Source organism: Trichechus manatus, unplaced genomic scaffold, assembly GCF_000243295.1.
Source record: "Trichechus manatus latirostris isolate Lorelei unplaced genomic scaffold, TriManLat1.0 scaffold00003, whole genome shotgun sequence".
NCBI lineage: Eukaryota > Metazoa > Chordata > Mammalia > Sirenia > Trichechidae > Trichechus > Trichechus manatus.
Genome location: NW_004443939.1, coordinates 8764921 through 8786763, shown reverse-complemented (window position 1 = coordinate 8786763; position 21843 = coordinate 8764921). Strand labels below are relative to the sequence as shown.

The 21843-nt window shown below is 33.9% G+C and overlaps 2 protein-coding genes across 5 annotated transcripts in view; one reads left to right on the top strand and one right to left on the bottom strand.

The window, feature by feature from the left end:
* DOCK7 (dedicator of cytokinesis 7) overlaps positions 1–21843 on the top strand; it is a 288307-nt gene that overhangs the window by 105454 nt on the left and 161010 nt on the right. The window lies entirely within an intron of this gene.
* The window catches only part of ANGPTL3 (angiopoietin like 3), a 13685-nt gene continuing 9067 nt past the window's right edge, over positions 17226–21843 (bottom strand). Inside the window, exons 3-7 of the mRNA XM_004369008.2 lie at positions 21442–21556; positions 20325–20438; positions 19803–19898; positions 17781–18047; positions 17226–17410 (exon numbers count right to left, since the gene is read on the bottom strand). Of these exons, the coding sequence (XP_004369065.1) occupies positions 17226–17410; positions 17781–18047; positions 19803–19898; positions 20325–20438; positions 21442–21556 (777 nt within the window). The remainder of the gene's footprint in view (positions 17411–17780; positions 18048–19802; positions 19899–20324; positions 20439–21441; positions 21557–21843) is intronic.

Below are 21843 nucleotides of genomic sequence, written 5' to 3'. Positions count from 1 at the left end.
TTTTTCTTGGTGGTATGAAGTCCCCCTGTCTCTCTGCTTGCTTCTGTCTTTTATCTCTCAAAAGAAATTGGCTCAAGACAACCCAATCTTGTAGATTGAGTCCTGTCTCATTAACATAACTGCTGCTAATCCCATCTCATCAACATCATAGAGATAGGATTTAGAACACATAGGAAAACCACATCAGGTGACAAAATAGTGGACAGTCACACGATACCGGGAATCATGGCCTAACCAAACAGATTTTTGGGGGACACAATTCAATCCATGACAACAACATAATGGTGGGAGATTGGGAGTTAGAGTCGTACAGATACGGGTGTGATTTCTGGTCCCATGCATACTATTTGGGTGACTTGAGGCAAGTTATTTAATTTATTGTCCGTTCAGTTTCCATATTAATAAAAGTGTGCTAATAATACTTGTCTTCTTTAGTGAGAGTGCAGAACACAAATCCTTGCGTGTAATTGACACCAAATGTGAGTTAATGTCTTGGATCTTGTACCTAGACAAGAAGATGTGCTAAAGAATATATATTGCTTTTAAAAGAAACAAACTAACATAAATTATTCTCCCATATACTGTATACATGACTACTTAAAAGAACATGGAAAACCCACTGCTAACATCATACTCAATGACAAAAGACTGAAAACGTCCCCCTAAGATCAGGAACAATAGAAAGATGCCCTATTTTACCACTTCTATTCAACATTGTACTAGAGGTTGTAGCCAGGGCAGTTAAGCAAGAAAATGAAATAAAAGGCATCCAAATTAGAAAGGAAGAAATAAAACTCTCTCTTTACAGATGACATGATCCCATATATGGAAATCTCTAAGGACTGACAAGAAAGCTACTAAAGCTAATAAATGAATTCAGTAAAGTTGCAAGGTACAGGATCAACACAGAAAAATTAGTTGTGTTTCTATATGCTAGCAGTGAACAATCTGAAAAGGAAATTAAGAAAACAGTTCCATTTACAAAAGAGTAAAATACCTAGGAATAAACTTGATGAAGGATGATACACTGAAAACTTCAAAGCATTGCTGAAAGAATTTAAAGAAGACCTAAATAAATGTAAGATAGCCCATGTTCATAATATTGTTAAGATGCAATACTACCCAGACGATCTACAGATTCCATGTAATCCCTATCAAAATCCCAGCAGTCTTTTTTGCAGAAGTGGAAAAGCTCATTCTCAGATTCATGTGGAATTGCAAGGGGCCCTGAACAGCCAAAACAGTCTTGAAAAAGAACAAAGTTGGAGGACTCATGCTTAGCGCTTTTAAAACTTACTGTGAAGTTACAGAAATCAAAACAGTGTGGTACTGGCATAAGGATAGACATATAGACCAATGGAATAGAATTAAGAGTTCAGAAATAAACTTATATTGATATTTGACAAGGATGCCAAGTTTGTTTAATGAGAAGTGAATAGTTTTTCAACAAATGGTGCTGGAACAACTGGATTTTCACATACAAAAGTGCAGTTGGATCCCTACTCATACCATATAAAAAATTAACTCAAAATGGATCAATGACTTAAATATAAAAGCTAAAATTTTAAAACTCTTAGAAGAAAACATAAGGGTAAATCTTCATGACCTTGGGATTTAGCAGTGGAGTCTTAGATATGACACCAAAAGCACAATCATCCAAAGGAAAAATAGATAAATCGGACTCCATCAAAATTAAGTCTCCGTACATCAAAGGACATGAACAAGAAAATGAAAAGACAACCACAGAATGGAATAAAGTATTTGAAAATTATATGTCTGATAGAGGTCTAGTATCCTGAATTTATAAGGAATTCTTACAGCTGCATAATAAAAAAGACAAATAACCCAATTAAAAAATGGGCAAAGATTTTAAATATACATTTCTCAAAAGAAGACCTACAAGTGGTCAATAAATACATGAAAAGATGCTCAACATTATTAGTCATTAGGGAAATGCAGATCAAAACAGCAATGAGATACGACTTCACCCCCACTAGGATGGCTGTTATCAGAAAAATGGGAAATAGTAATTGTTGGCAAGGATGATGGGGGAAATTGGAACCCTCATGCATTCTGGTGGGAATGTAAAATGGTGTACGGACTCTGCATAACGGTTTAGCAATTCCTCAAAAAATTAAATGTAGAATTACCATATGACCCCCGCAATTCCACTCCTAGATATATACCAAAAGAATTGAAAGCAGGGACTCAAACAGATACTTGTACATCAGCGTTCACTGCAGCATTATTCATAGTAACCAAATGGTGGCAACGACCATTTGTATGTATATCCCACAATTTAGATAAACAAACTGTGGGATATACATACAATGAGATGTTTTTCAGCCATAAAAGCAAATAAAATTTTAATATATGCTGCAACGTGGGTGACCCATAAAAACATTCTAAGTGAAATAAGCCAGACCCAAAAAGACAAATTTTGTATAATTCCATTTATGGTTAGCAGCCGAGCTCTTAAGTACTGCGCCACCAGGGCTCCATGAAATACCTAGAATAGGCAAATTCATAGAGATAGAAAATACCAGGGGCTGGGGAAACTGGAGTAATGGGGAGTTATTGCTCACTGAATATGGTTTCTGTCTGAAGTGATGAAAAAGAAGTAGATAGTGGTGATGGTTGCAGAACATTGTGAATGAAATGAATGCCACTGAATTGTATACTTACAAATGGTTAAAATGGCAAATTTTATTTTACATATATTTTACTACAATAAAATAATAATAAAAAAGAACATGGAATAAAGAAGTGATACCAATCCAAGATTCGTATTGAACAATTAAGAGGTTTTTGACTCTACATCTCATCTAGTACAGAAATCTCATTTGGAGCATCCCTGACTTATTTATCTTGGCTCTGCTTGAATTAGTCGAGAGACAGAGAAAATGAAAATTGGGAACTTCAAGTGGTCCTTCCTTTCGTTTTCCTGCATATCATTGTTATTTATTTATTTATAATTTTTGGAAGAATTATATGAATATACTGCACGTTCAAATAGTATTGAAAAGACTTAACATTAAAAACAGAGGTCCTTTATCTTTCTTTTGTCAATTTTTCCCTACCTTAATGTCTAATCTTTAGTGTCTATCACTTGTAACTCTTTTTTGCTCTTTTGGTATTTTACTCCATATTCCTATATATTTATTTTTTTATTTTTTTTCAGTTTTAAAAAATACTTATTGACTGTTATAGAAGATGAAGATCTTACACCTTTACTTCAGAAAAATAATATACTTGTCATATTTTCGTCTTCCAAATACAGTTATATCCCCGTTTTTTTTAAAACGCATGTTAATTTTTTTACGATTCAGATTATTATATAACTGTTCTCACAGCTGAGCCATGTAGATTGCTATAATTTTTTATCCCTTTATTTGTTTTGTATAGCTTTTTATTTTTCCTGGTGTAAATAGTGGGAACCTTGGTGGCACAGTGGTTAAGCATTCAGCTGCTAACCAAAAGGTCGGCGGTTCGAATCTGCCAGCTGCCCCTGGAAACCCTATGGGGCAGTTCTACTCTGTCCTGTAGGGTCGCTATGAGTCACAATTGACTTGACAGCAATGGGGGTTTTTATTTTTTTTTTTGATTTGGTGTAAATAGTTACATTATTTTGTTTCCTTTTCTATGTTATAACAAAGATGCTCTGTAAAATTCCTTGCAATACAGTGAAATACATCAGATAATCAATTATTTCCCCCTTGCAGAGGAAGTTTTCTATGCTTTCTAAATATAACTGTACAGCCGTCACCTTGGAGCCTTTATTTACCATTATCCTGGAAATTTTCTTTTACAATAAAGTCTTTAGTTTTCTTCTTGGTTTACTCATTTCTTCCTGAAATAAGGTGTGTGGGAGGTTGTCTTAGTCATCCAGTGCTGCTCTGAGAGAGACACCACGAGTGGATGGATTTAGCAAAGAGAAGTTTATTCTCTCACAGTCCAGTAACCTACAAGTCCAAATTCAGGGCATCAGCTCCAGGGGAACGCTTTCTCAGTTGGCTCTGGAGGAAAGTCCATGTCATCAGTCTTCCTTTGGTCTGGGAGCTTCTCTGCGCAGGAACCTCAGGTCCAAAGGACGCACTCTGCTCCCAGCACTGCTTTCTTGGTGGTATGAGGTTCTTGTGTCTCTGCTCACTTCTCTGTTTTATATCTCAAAAGAGGTTGCATTAAGACACTATTTAATCTTGTCAACCTCATCAGTATAACCTCATCACAGTGATAGAATTTACAATACATAAGGAGATCACATATAATCTCATCATAGTGAGTTTACAACACATAAGGAAATCACATCAGATAACACAATCGTACAGTACTGGGAATCATGACCTAGCCAAGTTGCTACACATGTTTTTTGGGGGACACAATTCAATCCATGACAGAGGTAAACATTTTTGAGACCTTCCATGTCTGACCGTATCTTTAGTCTACCTGTACTTCAGAATTGATAGTTTTGCTGGGTACAAATTCTAAGTTGTAAATAATTTTCTCTCAGAGTTTTGAAAACATGACTGCTGTCTTCCGGCTTTTAGTATTCCTTTTGATGAGTTCAACATAATTCTGACTGCTGCTCCTATTTTTTTCTTCCATAATCTTGTCTGCTACTCCTTTATGTCTTGTTTTTCCTCTGAAAGCTTTTTGAGTTCTTTATCCCTGTTGTTCTAAAATTTCGTTTTGATGTGTTGATATAACATTTAGTGCTTTACAGTATGTAAGTTGTTTTCATTTTAGTTTATTTAGTCTCAGAAATCTTATAAATTATGTAATTCAGGCAGTATTATTATCTCCACTTCATAGGTAAGAAAAATAAAACTGAGATTAACAGACTTATTTGGACATGAACCCTTGTCTTATTTTCTACTTTCTTTGTCCTTTGGTATGATAGGACATCCAACATTTATAATTGTATAAAATATGAATTAAGATTTCACAATGCCAGAGAATTATTTGTTACATTTTTATTAAAGCTGCCCAGAACACCTTTATTTATCTTATTATTTGTCTCAAATTCTACTTCATTATTTACCCTTGTTTAATAATTTTTTAATGTGTTACAATTGACCTAAGAATAACACAGGCATAGTAATTGGTATAAATGATTTTCTTCAGTCTTATGTATATGAGTTATCGGAAACAAGGTAAGTGTAGGAAGGAAGTCTAGACTGGTTACAAGACTTGAGTAGGAGTTGGATAGAGATCGTCTGTCAAGTGAGAAGACATTTTGCTAAATAGTGTAGCATATAAGTAAGCATATAAGAAGATGTATCCAGTTTTAATGTTTCAGGTACTCCTTTTAGAGGAGATGGAAAAGTTAATACACCAGACTGTTTAAGTGGATTTCTGAAGTATAACAATGAATCATAGCATATTAGCTTGATAATGAACTTGAGAGAGCTTTTCAGGTATCTCAGTGCCTTTAGTTTGGACTATGTCTAAACGCTTTATTACAGAGTTGATACTTATGCAGGGCGTAACTAGTGAAAGTAATATTGCAGGCAAAGAACTTTTTAAAAAAGAATTCATTAAATGTGTTAAAGAAGAACTGTTTTTCTCCCATGAGTAGGTAGTTTATTCTCAGAGAATAGTAGAAGCATCTAAGCTCACCAATAAGATTTGGCCTATTCCTGTTTAACAGTTATTCAATATGAACATGAACACTGTTTTAGGCTTTAATATTTTTCATGAAAATAAATTGCTTTCAGGTTAGGATTTTGTATAACTTTATTTCTCTGTATGTCCAGTCTTGTAAGGAACTCTTATAAAATACTTTATTTAACCTGTTAACAAACATTGAGAAATTGTGATATAGGATGTCAAAGTTATTAAGTTCCATAGTTCATGGGGATGATGTTAGGGCTCTCTAAGTAATATGTTACCAGTGGGAGCTGTTGAAGTAAGAATGATACATTATTTTGTTTAAGAAAGAAATTAATAATTTTGTAGAATAAGAGTATCCTCAGAGAAGTAAGGAAAGTTAGACACATGAGAACAGAAAAGTAGAATTATGGTTACTGTTCTCAGATAAAGTGATAACCAAAAGGTTGGCGGTTCGAACCCAGCAGCTGCTTCATGGGAGAAAGATGAGACAGTCTGCGTCTGTAAAAATTATAGCCTTGGAAACCCTATGGGGCAATTCTACTCTCCTGTAGGGTCGCTGTGAGTCGGAATCGACTCAACAGCAATGGGTTTGTATACCCTGTTGGCTTTTTTCCTATTGTTACTTTTTGATAAAAAAGTTTCTTGCTTTTATTAAAAAGATACAGTTATTATAAGGCTGACTTTGTGCTGGTTTTTTTTTTTTGATCAGTTTTAAAATTATATAAAGAAATATTGTTCATGTTATTTGAAATGACATGATTATATATGCATCTTTTAAAAGTCAAGACATGGATTCCTAAAAGTAATATTTAAACCCATATTTCATTTTTAGGAATTATTTAAAAGTCAGGATTGAACTGATTTTCCTTTTTTTAACATGAGTTTAATAAAAGTACCTATATCTTAGGAATTGGTGAGGATTAAATGGGATAATACCTCTAAAACTTTTTGTAAAGTACTTGGCACATATTAAATACTTAATAAAAGTTAATCATTATTGTTATCATTGCCTTTATTAGTTTACATTTACCCATGTATTACACAACTTGAGAGATTGGTTTAAAAAGCATGACGGTACTGGACTTTGGCAGTATAATTGGATAGGAGAACAATTTAAAAGAGAAGTTATCAAAGTCAATTTGGCCTGCTTTGTATTAAGTATCCCTGATTGTGCAGTGGTTAAAGCGCTTGACTGCTAACCGAAAGGTTGTTAGTTTGAACCTACAAGCTGCTCCATGGGAGAAAGATGTAGCAGTCTGCTTGCGTAAAGATTTAGAGCCTTGGAAACCCTATAAGGTAGTTTTGCTCTGTTCTGTAGGGTCACTATGAGTCTGAATCGACTTGACAGCAGTGTTTTTTCTTTTTTTGAATTTTGTGTTATTACTTAGGCCTTTAATGCTTATGGACCTGAAAACCAAATCACATAAGTTCCTTATGCTACCTTGTGTTGTTAAAAATATTTTTTGGGGTCTCATGGATAGTTATTATTTTTAGAATTTTATAGTTTATAACAATCCTTTAACATTTTTAGAAAACTTAGCACAGATGGAAGTAATTTTGGAATGACAAAAAAAGGATTTTTAACAGCTTCAGCAGGTATTAGCTACCATATAGATGTCTTCAATAATTTATGTGATGTTTCATAAACTTAGTTACTGAATGATTGTGCTGGATCATCATAATAATATACTAGCCTAGTAGATTATTTTGCCTTTTGAGGAATGTTTTAGGATAAGCTGAAATTTCTGGTAATGCACACCAGTGATAATTTTACAAATCTGTATGTGTGCATTTTCCCAGTGAATAATATTAAAAAAAGAAAATAAAGTTTACACTAGGGCTTCTTTAGGTTTATATGTGGCTATTATCTCATTAGCTCTAAATAGTAGCCTGCAGATAACCAGTATGGTTATCCCTGTATTATAGATGCCGAAGCTAATGTTCTAGAAGTTCAAATTTATATCTGAAAACAAAACAGGAATTTAAGCCCTTTAAATGTGGGTTTTAATAAAATATTTGCAAATTATATCGTTTTAGTGAGAGAGTTGAGTGTATTGTAAAGGATCTCATGGGAAATAAAGATTAAAAATTACTATCTGAATAATGGGAGAATGAATGGACCTGATTGAAGCAAACATTTGACAGAGATGGAAAACCAACTGCCTTGTGAAAGTGACAGTTTTCCTATTAATACCATTTGCTTCCAGTTTTTATGGTTGTTGTCAGAAAAGTTACAGAAAGTTATCTAAAAGGGAATATTTTAGTTCAATTTGTTATTTTTATTGTATACATTTAAAAATATGCTTTGAAAGACGTTGAGAATTCTCAAAGATATTTTTAATCTGTTAGTAAACTATAGCTAAAGTTAGAGATTTTCACATTTAAATAACAAACTATCTTTTTTTTTTTTTTTTCCCCTTCATACTTGGTTGTTAACTTATTCTCGTATAGCATTAACCTGGGAAGGACTTGATATTTTTAAATCCTTCATTGGGGTATGGGAAGACACACAGGTAAATGGTAGCTTCTAGCAATTAGGAAATGAATGACATATTACGTAGTATGCCAGACAAGTGGGGTTTATTTACATCAAGTGTTTGCTTTACCAAGGGAATACTTACTTATGCTATCAGAGTATCAAGGAAAAATACTAGCACCTTTGTTACATTAAGATTATGAAATAAAGAATCCTTTCTTGGTGGAAAAAACATCCTTTATTGAATATTTGAAACCATCTGAAAGAAAATGTATAATGTCACTTGTGTTCTAAATTTTTACTAGACCACCACTGCTCATTTTAGTTGTAATAGATCAAGGTACATGTAATTGAGTAAATACGTATGTGTTTTATTGACATCTAGTTTTTAAGACCTCTGTCACAGAGCACATGATATTCTTGGCAGTATTGTTATTTCTTGGGTTAGCGTCTTACCCAACAATAGCTTAAGTTGTAATCACCTATTGAACTTTTGTATCTTTGTTTTTCTATCCAGTTGTTTGAAAGATGTATCTAGCAAACATGGTGTTACTACGAATGTAAGAATGAATCTAGTGGGTCAGACCTAGTAACTGTCACTGAGAGAAACAAAATGAAAGGATGTAGTTGATTTTGATTTGGGCCTTAGCAGTTAGGAATATGCTCCTATACATCTCCTAATAATCCTTAGTAAATCTATTATGTCTGAATTAATCTGAATATAGTTTTAAACTTATTGTGGAAAATTATAAACATACACAAAAGTAGAATGGTATAATTAACCCGTATTGTCATTCTTGTTCCATCTATTGCTTTCCTTTTTTTGTGTGTTATTTTAAAGCAAAGCCTAGATATCATATCATTTCACCTGCAAATCCTTTAGTATGCATCTCTAACAGATAAGGAAGTTAACAGTATTAGCTGCAATAGCATTTGAAATGTTTTGTGATCTTTGTATAATTTTATTCTGTATCACCTTTCTTTTGAGGTGGTTTCGTAAGCTTATTATATGCAGTGATTGAATTTTTTTTCCTAAAATTTTGTTTCTAGGAACAGCTTGGCCAGTCAAAACAAATAAATATGTACTGTTTTTATTGTGACATGAGAGTCATGTAATTCTTGTTTCTTAAACTAAGTGATTATCTGATGGTAGGTCTCCCTTTGGAGCTGGAGTTCATAATATTTTTTTATGCCATGATACCCTTTGATAATCATGTGAATTATGATTTTCTATTTTGGAGCAATATTTTTAAATGCATAAAATAAAATTATATATTATTTATTATAGGATAATAAAGTAATTAATTGACTTTCAATTAACAAAATATTAAGCAAAGTTGTGACATATTTGTTTCTTTGTTAATGAAATAAATAACAAGATCTAGCTGCAGCTCTAAAAAATATATTTTGTAAATAATTAGCATGAACAATATTTCTAGATACCTGCAACAGATACACCAAATCCTGTTGGTAGGTGTATGACTGTTGTTATATAAAAATATGTGTGATTTCTGTTAATGACAAAGTCTTATATGCTGGTAATACTGCTGGTTAGTTTCACACATTCATAATTTAAGGAGGTGTAAATTTTGATTGAATATTAAGAATAATTAAGGAGGTTTTTATTTTTCCCCATTCAGGTTTATGATCTCCTGATTTAGAGAGTATTGGTCTTTCTGTTTATTTTTAGTTTTCATAGATTTCTCAGCTGCTGCCACATATACTGCTGTTTTTGGTTTTGCCTTAGATATACAACTTGGACTTTTATTCTAATTGGTTCTAGTTTATTTTAACTACAAAAATTCTTGAATTGAGAGCTCTGCTTCCTAAATTTTAACATAGCCATCCAGTAGTCTTTAGTTAGGGGTTTGCACTTGAAGATGATGAAGTGTTATCTTTCACCCTGGGAGGAAGGAGTAAAGTTTCGGAAACAGGAGCAGGCTGTGAGGAGAGCAGTTTTGTTCTCCTCTCCGGAGAATTAAGGAGCCCTGGTGGCGCAGTGCTTAAGTTCTCGGCTACTAACTAAAAGGTCCGCGATTTGAACTCACCAGCCACTCTGTAGGAGAAAGATATGGCAGTCTGCTTCCATAAAGATTACAGCCTTGGAAGCCCTATGGGACATTTCAACTCTGACCTATAGGGTCACTATGAGTTGTAATGGACTTGATGGCAATGGTTTATCCTGAGAACTAGGAGTCTCAGAGTGGAGCAAATGTTTAAGGCTGCTATTCGAAAGGTTAGAAATTTCAGTTCCTCCAGAAGTGCCTTGAAAGAAAGGCCTGGCTTTTCTGCTTCAAAAAAATCAGCCTTTGAAAACCGTGTGTAGCACAGTACTACACTGACATGCATGGGGTCACCATAAGTTGGAACTGACTTGAGGGCAGGTGGTTTTTGGTTACCCTGAGAATTATAGTGTTTTCAGCTGGGAAGCGTTTGTACAGATTATTTACTCAGTGTAAAAAGAATTTGAAGAGTGATACCCACTATTCAGTTTTTAAGAGTATGCATATTTGTTTAGTACTTTGCAGTTCTTAATAACATTCAAATACATCATCTGACTTGATGATTACAACAACCTTGTGAAGTGAATTTGGTAAGGTGGTGGTTGTTGTTATTACTATTATTTCCATGTATTGGCTGTGGAAACTGAGACTTGGTTGCTTATTTGAAGATACACAGCTAAAACTTTATATGTTTGTAGTTCCGTGCTCTTTCAAATAGACCAGATTCTTTTGTTACGTGTATGACTGTTCCTAGAGCTAAGCTTATAAATTTATAAAAATATCCTTTTTTTTAAAAAATTTTTTAAATATTTTTATTTTATTTTCTTATTGTACTTCAGGTGAAGGCTTACAGAACAAATAGTTTCTTATGAAACAGTAGTACACATATTGTTTTATGACATTGGTTAACAACCCCACAACATGTCAACCTTCTCCTTTCTCAACCTTTTTTTTTTTTGGTGAAAATATACATAGCCAAAGATACACCATTTCAAAAATTTCTACATGCACAGTTCAGTGACATCGACTATGCTCTTCCAGTTGTGCTGCTGTTCTCACTTTAGATGAAGGATTACAGAACAAAATGGTTTCTCATTTAACAGTTAGTACACGTTTCCCTATGTCTTAGGCTGGGTTCTCTAGAGAAGCAAAACCAGTGAAGTGTATAAATATATATATATAGAGAGAGATTATATCAAGGAAACAGCTCACGCGGTTGCAGAGGCTAGAATGTCCCAAGTCCGTGGATCAGGGTAGAGGCCTCTCCCAAGCAACACAGCTGCAGAAGCTGGCAAGCCCAAGATCGGAAGGTCGGAGAGCAGGGCTCCCGCTCACAGGCTGTGCAGATCGACGAATCCCAGGTTTGGCAGATAAGCTGACAGCTCCAGTCCCAAGAACGGGAGATGAGATGACAGGAAGCAGCCGCAGGATCCAGAGAGAGCAAACAGCCAGAACGTCTGCTTATATACAGATGCGGGCCACACCCCCAAGGAGACTCCCTTTCATCCGATTGGCTACTCACAGTATATTCAATCATGGGAGTGATTATATTAAAACATGGAGAATCATGGCCCAGCCAAGTTGACACACAATCTTAACCATCACACCCTATGACAATGGTTAACAACCTCACAACACATCAACACTATCCTTACTCAACCTTGGGTTCCCTATCACCAGCTTTCCTGTCCCCTTCTGCCTTCTGGCCCTTGTCCCTGAACTGCTGTGCCTCATTAGTCCCATTTGGTTTTATGGGGCTGTCCACTCCCCAGCTGAACGGTGAACCTCGGAAATGACTTCACCACTGAGCAAAAAGGGTATCTGGGGGCCATACTCTCAGGGTTTCTCCAGTCTCTTTTAGGCCAGTAAATCTAGTCTTTTTTTTGTGAGTTAGAGTTTGGTTCTACATCCCTCTCCAGCTCTGTCCAGAACCCTCTTTTGTGATCCTGGTCAGAGCAGTCAGTGGTGGTAGCCGGGTGCCATCAAGCTGTACTGGACTCAGTCTGGTGGAGGCCTTGGTAGCTGTGGTCCGTTAGTCTTTTGGACTAATCTTTTCCTTGTATGCTGTTCTCTTCATTCTCCCTTGCTCCCGAAGGGATGAGACCAGTGGAGTATCTTAGATGGCTGCTCACAGGCTTTTAAGACCCCAGACACTACTCACCAAGGTAGAATGTAGAACATTGTCTTTATAAATTGTGTTATGCCAGTTGAGCTAGATGTTCCCCGAGACCATGGTCCCCACAGCCCTCTGCCCAGCAATTCAGTCCCTCGGGGAGTTTGGATGTGTTTATGGAGCTTCCATGACCTTTACTTGTACAAGTCGTGCTGGTTTCCCCTGTACTGTGTACTGTATCACCCTTCACCCAAGACACCACTTATCTATTGCCTATTTAGTATTCCCCCCCCATCCCTTGTAACCAACTAAGATTGTTACATTTTGTGTGTGAACTTTTTCATGGGTTTTTACCATAGAGGTCTCTTACAATATTTGTCCTTTTGTGATTGACTTATTTCACTCAGCATAATGTCCTCCAGTTTCATCCATGTTATGAGATGCTTCACAGATTCATCATTGTTCTTTCTCGTTAAAAACATCCTTTATTTTTAAATGAAATATTTGGTTCTGTTTCTATTTTATATTTTTAAAAGTGTCATTGAAACAAGATTTTATAAAGATTTATTATGGGAGATTGTTTATCCTACTTTCATGACCTTGAACTACACATCTCACACCATTTGAGTAATTTTGCCCTAGTTGGTTTGCCATGAGGTCACTTTGGACTTTGATAAAAGGGCCAACTGTTTGGTCATTTTCTTTTCTGTTTTCAAAACTGCCATGTTGGATGATCACTCGGTAGTACATATATCCGTGTAATTCTGTGAATGCTAGTGATGTGAAAAGACCCAAGGAAGTTTGATCATTCTAAAATATAAGGCAGAATATGTAAGAATAAAAATTTGGAATAGATTTTATAAAGGGGGCAAATACTGGTTAATAAATACTGGTTAATGAAATAGAGTTTTGATTAATGGGTGAATGAATTTTTTCCATGAGTTATGCTGTTAAGAATAAAAGATACAAGCATTAAAACATGCTGATTCTAGGATGACAGAGAATGTATAAATAGATTATATGACAAGTGACACTGGTTCAGAGTAAATTCTTGGTACAGAAAATTTCCAGTCATTGCTCTTAGAGTTTTTCTTATTATTTTTCATAATTTTTTATGATTTGTCAGATTAATTTTCTTTTTTTCAGTTGTTCAGTGACACTTGAGGGGTACAGACAGCAATTCTGCAAGGTTTCAGAGGAAGGAGCCACCATTTACTAGTATTTACTAGCATATTTGTAGGAAAAATGAGACTATCTGTATTTTGAAGTATAAATAGGACCAGGCCAAGCAGAAGGGTGTGAGGAGGCATGCTAGGTAAGCGGAATGGCATTAGGAAACTATACAGGGGATTTTTAAATGTAGATCATTTTGATTAGAGCAGAGTGTTTGTGTAACAAGAAATGGTTAAAGAGGTAATTTAGGGTCAGATGATTGAGACCCTTGCTTATCTGGAAGGGATTTGGGTTTTGTTCTGTAGGACTGTACTCTTCTAATTGAGGTACAGGTTCTTGTGAGGGCACAGCTATGTATGGGATATACAAGTCCATAGTCTAACCATGACACACCTTCCAGAAGCATCACTTTTTAGAATATTCTGGTGGGAAATAACTTTTTATGTGAAGAGAGATAGAGCTATGGTGTAGAAAACACAATTCACATGCAATTTTAAGATATGATTGTAAGATTTAGATAGGATTATAAAGTAAATTTATGCTTATGACAAGCCATTTCAGGCTATTACTCTAGAACCTAGAAAGATGTATTTTCATTCTTCTCAGCATTTATGGCTTCTTCAGTAGACACGTTTGAAAGGCACAGGTCAAAATAGTATGTAGTCATTGTAGATATGTTTTAGGAAGATTGAAGGTGGAGAGAGATAAAATTAGGAGTCCAAGCAGGGGACTATTTAGGTAATCTAAGATTTAAGTTAAAGGTAATAGGTTTTTGGCAGTAGAAATGGTAGTAAAGCGTCTAGGATTAAGAAATGTTCAAAGGAAGATTGTATTGCACTTGGCTTATGATACAGCAGAGATGGTTTACAAAAGTGAAAAGCCAGAGATGTCTCTCAGTTTTCAAGCTTTTGTAACTGGAAGTCTATCCATCTTTATAATGGATTTAAAAAAAGAGAGAAGGGTGTGAGAGAGGATAAAGAGGGTGGACTGGGAGAGACAGTAAGGGGCTGATGATTTTGTTATTAGATATTAGATCAGAGAGTTTGAGTTTGAGGGAACTATAGGATATCAAAGGGGATATGGCAGGTAGGCAATGTAAGAAGGGTAAATGGAGAGAGATCCGGGATGCATATGTAGATGTGGCAAGTTTATTCATGGAAAACAGATGATTGCATGAGAGTAGACAAAATTTCTGAGGGTCAGAGTAGAAGAGGTAATTGAAGATTGTGCATTGGCCAGCAGTATTAAATAGGAGTAGAGAATAGAGCTACAGAGATCTGAGGATAGTCTAAGTAGTATTAAGGAAGCAAGATGAAGGTCAAGTTTGAAAAAAGGATATTGTCACTCGTAAGTAGTAGATCAAAGGGAATGTGGGCTGAGAAAAGGCCATTAGATTTGACAGCTGTGAGTTAGTGGTAAAATTAGAACACTTTTGGCAAAGTAGTAAGGACAGAAGGAGCAATTTTGTGAGCCAAAAAAGAATAAAGACCTTTCTCTTTCTCTACCAGGATTATCTCAACCTGAGCTTTATATGGAGGAAAAATTAGTACTCCTCAAAGAAACAAAATCAAAATGTACTGTGTGTGAATTAGAAAAAAATGGAAAACAAATAGAGGAAGCAGCTGGTATATTAAATAATGAATTATTCTTTATTTGAAAGATGCCAGTCTTTTTTTTTTAGGGATAAAAAAGCCGTGTTGGCGTTCTCGCTCAAAAAAGCCAATGTAAATTTCCACAGCTCGGGTGATGGCTCTGAAAACCATAGCCTATTCTTGCCTTTAGTATTTTGTACTTTTCTAGAAAAAAATATTATTTATGTATGATCTGCATAGATCATACATATATCTTTTATATAAGCGATAGATATGTAAAATATATGTATGGCATATGTATCAGATAATAGTGCTCAGTGTTTATTGACCAAGATGAATCACTGTATAACTTCAAGCACTGTATCCTTTAAAAACTGGGTTTAACTCAAAATTTTGTTCCTTGTTGGTAGCTGTTTCAAAAAATGATTTAAAAGTCAATAATGACAAGTGATATTATGATCAGAAAATTTGTATCTAATCTTTGGGGATTATTAAGTTATAAATAGTAAGTTACAAATAATCATAGTCATATTGTGTTGTCAATAAAAAAAGAAAGAATTTAAATTTGTATAATTTAGGGGACTAAGTCTTTACTGAATTTTAAAACATCATACATGTCTATCAGACTATTTTAACATTTAGTAACTTGTTATGATTTTTAATTCTACTTGAAAACCTACACAAAAGTATTAAACTTGAAACATGGGAATAAATTATTATTTAACAGTAACTTGGTACTGCAAATATATTAATTCTTATTTTCTTCTGACAAGATCCCTTTAAAATTAATTATTTGTTTTCACAGTATTGTTAAAATATATAAAGTACACACAGTCTGATAAATTAACAGATATGTTAAGATACAGCAATACCTGATATTAAAGTCAGCATGACTTAATAATCATGAACTACTGCATTTGTTTTAAAAAAACAGTGAACCTGTTTTAGTACAGTATTTCATCCTTCTTTATTTGGCTTCCTAAAAAGCTTATCAGTTTCTTCAAGTTATTTTTTTAGCAAAATGAGGCATCAGTTTTAAAATTCATATTACAGATATTCACATGTTCTTTGAACTGACTGAATTCTCATTTTCCAGTTAATAAAATTGCAGATTTTCAATGATCAGTTCTTTATATTTATTCAAGTTTAGAATTCTAACAAGAAAACTTGTTTTTTAAACTGAGGAAGTTGTAAAATTATCCTACATGATGACTTTTAAAGTAAAAGTATCTTTGTAAGTTTTTTATTATTTTTAAAAAGTTATTTAAAATTTGCCCATTGGTTAATAATTTAGATTGAGACCTTCAAAAATGGATTCTGACATCATTTCCATATCACAAAATATTTGAACAAATGATATAGCATTTTGATATGGGAAGGTAAGTGGTTTTCCTTGAAGTGATGTGATGATATGTTTAATCTTAAAATAAATTGATAGTGGCTTTAAAATAAAAAAATCTATTTCTTGAATTTTCTATTATGGATTTAATATCAGATTATTGAACCACAGTGTCTTAGTTATCTAATGCTGCTATAACAGAAATACCACAAATGGATGGCTGTCACAAAGACAAATTTATTCTCTCACAGTCTAGTAGGCTACAAGTCTGAATTCAGGGTGCCAGCTCCAGGGGAAGGCTTTGTCTTCTCGGCTCTGGAGGAAGGTCCTTAATTCTGTCTTAGTTATCTGGTGCTGCTACAACAGAAGTACCACAAGTGGATGGCTTCAATAAACAGAAGTTTATTCTCTCACAGTCTAGTAGGCTAGAGGTCCAAATTCAGGGTGTCACCCCAAGGGGAAGGGTTTCTGTCTCTGTTGGCTCTGGAGGAAGGTCATTGTCATTAATCTTCCCCTGGACTAGGAGCTTCTCAGCGCAGGAACCCCAGGTCCAAAGGACGCACTGTGCTCCCAGTGCATCTTTCTTGGTGGTATGAGGTCCCCATGTCTCTTCCTGCTCGCTTCTCTTTTATATCTCAAAAGAGGTTTGCTCAAGACACAATCCAATCTTGTAGATTGAGCCCTGCCTCATTAACACAACTGCTGCTTATCCCATCTCATCAGCGTCATAGAGATAGAATTTACAACGCATAGGAAATTCACATAAGATGACAAAATGGTGGACAGTCACACAATACTGGGAACCATAGCCCAGCTAAGTTGATATACATATTTTGGGGGGGGGGGACACAGTTCAATCCAAGACACACAGTAACTTGGGATGAGTTTCATTTATTGTTCTTTTATTTGCCTCAGTTCATTCAAAGCTTTCTAAATGTGTTGGGTGGATCAACATTTTGGTTGATTTGATAGAGTATAACCTTCCGTTTTGAGACTTCCAGCATATTCCTCTTCTCCTCTCTGGCTTACTTTTTGCTCTTGATTTGATATATTTACCATTTAAATTGTTTTCTCCACATACATTGTGCCACCACCAACCTCCTGTAGAAGATAGATACATAATTTAAGAGACACCAATTCATATGTAGTTAACTGTTATATTTCTTCACGAATGTGTATTTCTTATAAATGTGACAGTGTTGTAAATGCTACATGCCAATATTAAATAATCTATAAAACTTCGCTGTTTACCAAAATAGGATATCTAAGGAGGATTAGAGGTAAAATACCCAGCTAAACTACAATCAAATTAAAAATTTTGTTATGATAATTAAGACATTTTTTACCTATAAGAATGTTTGAGAATCGGATTTTAAAGAGTTAACATTGTATATAATAAATAGCTAATACTGTGGGGAAATATTTTGAAGATATGAAAATAAAGTGTTGATATTAGGAAAAAAAAAAATACCTGTATAACTTTCTGGACATTTGAGGTGTTCTTTTGCTTTGTGATCCCATGTAGAAAACACCAAATCTTTGTGTTCTGGGAGCGCGTTGGGAATGTTGCCAATAATCTTGGCTAAGTATAATGTGTAGTTGGTTTCATGATTTCCCAAGTGAAAAGAATATTCAACATAATACTTGTTGTCTTTCCAGTCTTCTAACTCAATTCGTAGAATGTAATTGGATTGCTTCACAATGGAGTATATCTTCTCTAGGCCCAACCAAAATTCTCCTGGAATGAGAGTTTCAAAAATCAGTTGATTCTTAACTACAAATGGCTCACTGACAGTTTTTTAGAGTGTTTTTATTGGTGCAAGTAAGTGAGTTGTTTTAGTCTTGAATCCCTTGATTATTTTCAAGTCTCTTAAAATATTTATTTTTTAAACAATTTTATTGATGATATATAAATGCACAAAAATGTTAAAAATATAATAAACCTGCCTAAAATCTGATTATCCTGTCTGAAATGGAGATTACAAGACATGTTTCACATGTGAAACGTATTCGACTACTATAGTAGATATTTTTAGATTTGGCCATTGGTAGAATAACATTTCAGTTGTAAGTCATTTCAATGCATTGGCTTTACTGTCAGCTATTTCCAAATACCCATGTACCACCAAGAGGTTTGTTAAATAGTCCCAGAAACTTATGTAAGAGTAATGTCATTTGCCCAAATAGAGGGTCAGCCTTTGAAATTTGCTTGATATGTATGTTTTCTTTGCAGAAAGAGAAAGTGATAAATTTTAAAAAATATTTAAAATGAAAAAGCATGGTTCTTAACTTTCTCTGCAATTTTTTATTATTTGGAATGAAAAACATAACAAATACAAATAGATCTCTTTAATTATCACAATCTTTTTAAATGAAGTATTTAATGAAAAAAGTGAATTTTTCCTTATTAATACTGAGTTAGTAGGAAGATTCTATTTTAAGGATTGTTGGTAAGTGCAAATAAAAAGAGTTTACTTTCTTATTTGAAGTAAATTAGTACTTTGAACTTGACTGTTAGCTTTTTATTTCTGGATTACTCTTACTCTTAGAAGATTTGGAGCTACATAACTTACCACTTAATATATCCTTCAGGTAAGGATTTAACTAGTAGTGAATACAAAAAATCATTAAGTGGTCAAATAGTACTGAGGGTTTAGCAGTTTGATATAATAATAGCTATTTCACGTAATAAGTAAATACTTGTACATTATTATAGCTATTTATAATGTGCCTTTTGGATTTTAAACATCTATTTTTATTTTACTTTTTTTTTTATCTTATTTTGTCATCAAAGTGGAATAATTTGCATTGAGTTAACTTATTTTAAACCACTCAATCTATAATATACATTTATAATATTTACATAATTGAAATTTAAAAATTATGTACTGTGCATCTGACAGTTTCCTAGTCCCTTCCAACCTCCAAATAATTGATATCCAAAATGTTAGTAAGAAAGTAGAGTGCCTAGTGCTAGTAATAGTTCTTTGTAGCTCATTAATAGCACTTATCGCTTACAAAAGCACAAAGTACTTAATCAAAATTGTCTCTAATAAGTATTAAAAAAAAAAAAACCCACTGCTGTCGAGTCAATTCTGACTAATAGTAACTCTAAGAAGTACAATTATGATAATTATAAGCCATTGAATTAAATTGTAATAAGCACAGTTAAGAACAGATATGTATTTGTAATTAGTATAATTCAAATAATAACAGTTGTAATAAGCGCAGTTACTAACAAATGTGTTGGGACTGAAGTATGTGACTGTTTCTTGTTCATTGCTGCATTCCCAGCACCCAGTCCATAATAAACCAAACCTGTTGCCGTTGAGCCGATTCCGACTCATAACGACTTTATAGGACGGAGGAGAACTGCCCCATAGAATTTCCAAGGAGCAGCTGGTGGATTCTAACTGCCAACAGCTCTTAACCACTGCGCCTCCATTTTTAACTAACAAGTTAGTGAATGAATGAATGCATGAAGTCACTTTACCATCAAGCCTCCCAAAACCATGTCTGTAGCTCTCCCAAGTTTCATTGAAGTTTTGTGATCCATCTGTTCGGTGCTGAATTAATGTCCATGAGCTACCTGAATAAGATGAAATATGTTTTTAGTAGATTGATGTTGATGAATATAAAAAATACTGATTCTTTTTTTTGGTATGTTTTTAATTGATGGCACAGCAAGGAAGTTTATTCATGTTGTTATGGAAATAACATTTTTGTTTTTATTATGGTTCCAAAAACTAAGTGAAGGCCAACTAATGAATTTTGTCTTAGTAAACTTATTGACAATAGTCTTTTCAGATTATTTTATGGAAGGAGATGGGAGAATGAATAAATGCATAAATAAGTACATAAGTAAGACAGATATAAGTACTATATTTATACCATATTAATACTCATGTATTCATTCTGTCTAAATTCAGGTCAAAGATAGAAAGATTATTCTTGCTAATAGGTAGTGAGTAACTGGAACTAACTACTGTCCATTTTCTCCTTAGGCTGATTTTACCTGATTTAACATCACAGTAGACATTAAAAACTTGAGAACTGCTGGGTCTAATAGCATAAATTCCACTTGTATGTTCACCTCTCTTGTAAATGGTGGTACAATCAACAGGAATGCCTAGAAACAACAAAATGTTATTATATAAGGTATAGTAATAAGGCTATCTTTAGAGGTTCAGATTTTATTTAACATTTTATGGAATTGTAGTATAATGTAAGCTTTTTCAGTAATGTTTACACGGAACCATTTTTATTAGTCAGCATGCCGTATAAAGAATGTTGGAATATTAATAATGAAACTTACTTCTTTTAAGAAAAGTGACACAATGAGAATTTTAAACTTTTTTTTTTAGCTAGACATAGGAAAAATCTTAAGTGGAAAAATACCACATATGAGACATTAGTATGGAACTTGGCACATAGCAGGTAGTCAATAGATAATATGTGAAAAGAGTGAACATAAATGGAGAAAAGAGAGAACTTTTTTTTCCTGTATGAATTGCGTAAGAAATGAATGTGTTTTGAGAATATGTCATTTGAGATTTGGATGGGAATGGAGATTCTGTTCCCTTCACTGTTTTCTTTCTCTTATGAAAATTTTCACGCAAATAGGAGAGTAGAAAGAAATGTTGAAGGGAATCCGATATTCTTTTTATCTATTCAACAATTGTGAATATTTTTCCATATTGACTTTATAAACACACACACATACCAAACATGTATTTTGCTGTGCCATATGAAAGTAATTTGCAAACATTATGGCCCTTTACCTCTGAAATATTTCAGTAGGTATCTCTTGAACATGAGGTTGTTTTCCTCTGTAACTGCAGTACCATTATCACATCTAAGAAAATTAATAATAATTCCATATTATCTAAGAGCAAGTCCACATTCATATTTCCCTGATTGTCTTAAGAATGTATTTTATGCTTTTTTTTTTTTTTAAACTCAGAATCCGATCTGGGTTGGCACATTGTATTTGGGTGTTCTGCCTCTTTACTCTTTTTTAGTGTAGACCAGACCCTGAGATTAGGTATTTTTGATGGAAATGTCAGAGATAAGGGGGAAAAAATTGATGCTATTTAGCAGCTTCAAGAAGGAAAACCACCGAACTATCTTACCATCATATTTTACATGTTTTGTTTCATTCAGCTGAAGAGAAGGAGTAGTTCTTGGTACTCTTGGCTTGGAAGAAACAGAATTTTCTGTGGGTTCTTGAATACCAGTCTTTTTCAGCTGATAAAAAAATATAAATGTACTTTAAAAAATGATAGTGAATATACTATTAGGGGAAACCTGAGTAAGGATATTAAAACTACAGTTTATATGCATCTTGTCTTTCAGTTCACGGTGTATTGTAGTTTTTGAAGTTAAGTGGGATAAACAATGTTAGACTGTACAAATTACCTGTTCTCCAAATCAGTCACATTATTTAATGAATTTAAAAAAAAGAAAGAGAGCAAGGCAAAAAGCGGAGACATTTTTAAATTTTAAAAAGCAGAGAATATTTTTAAATTCTATTT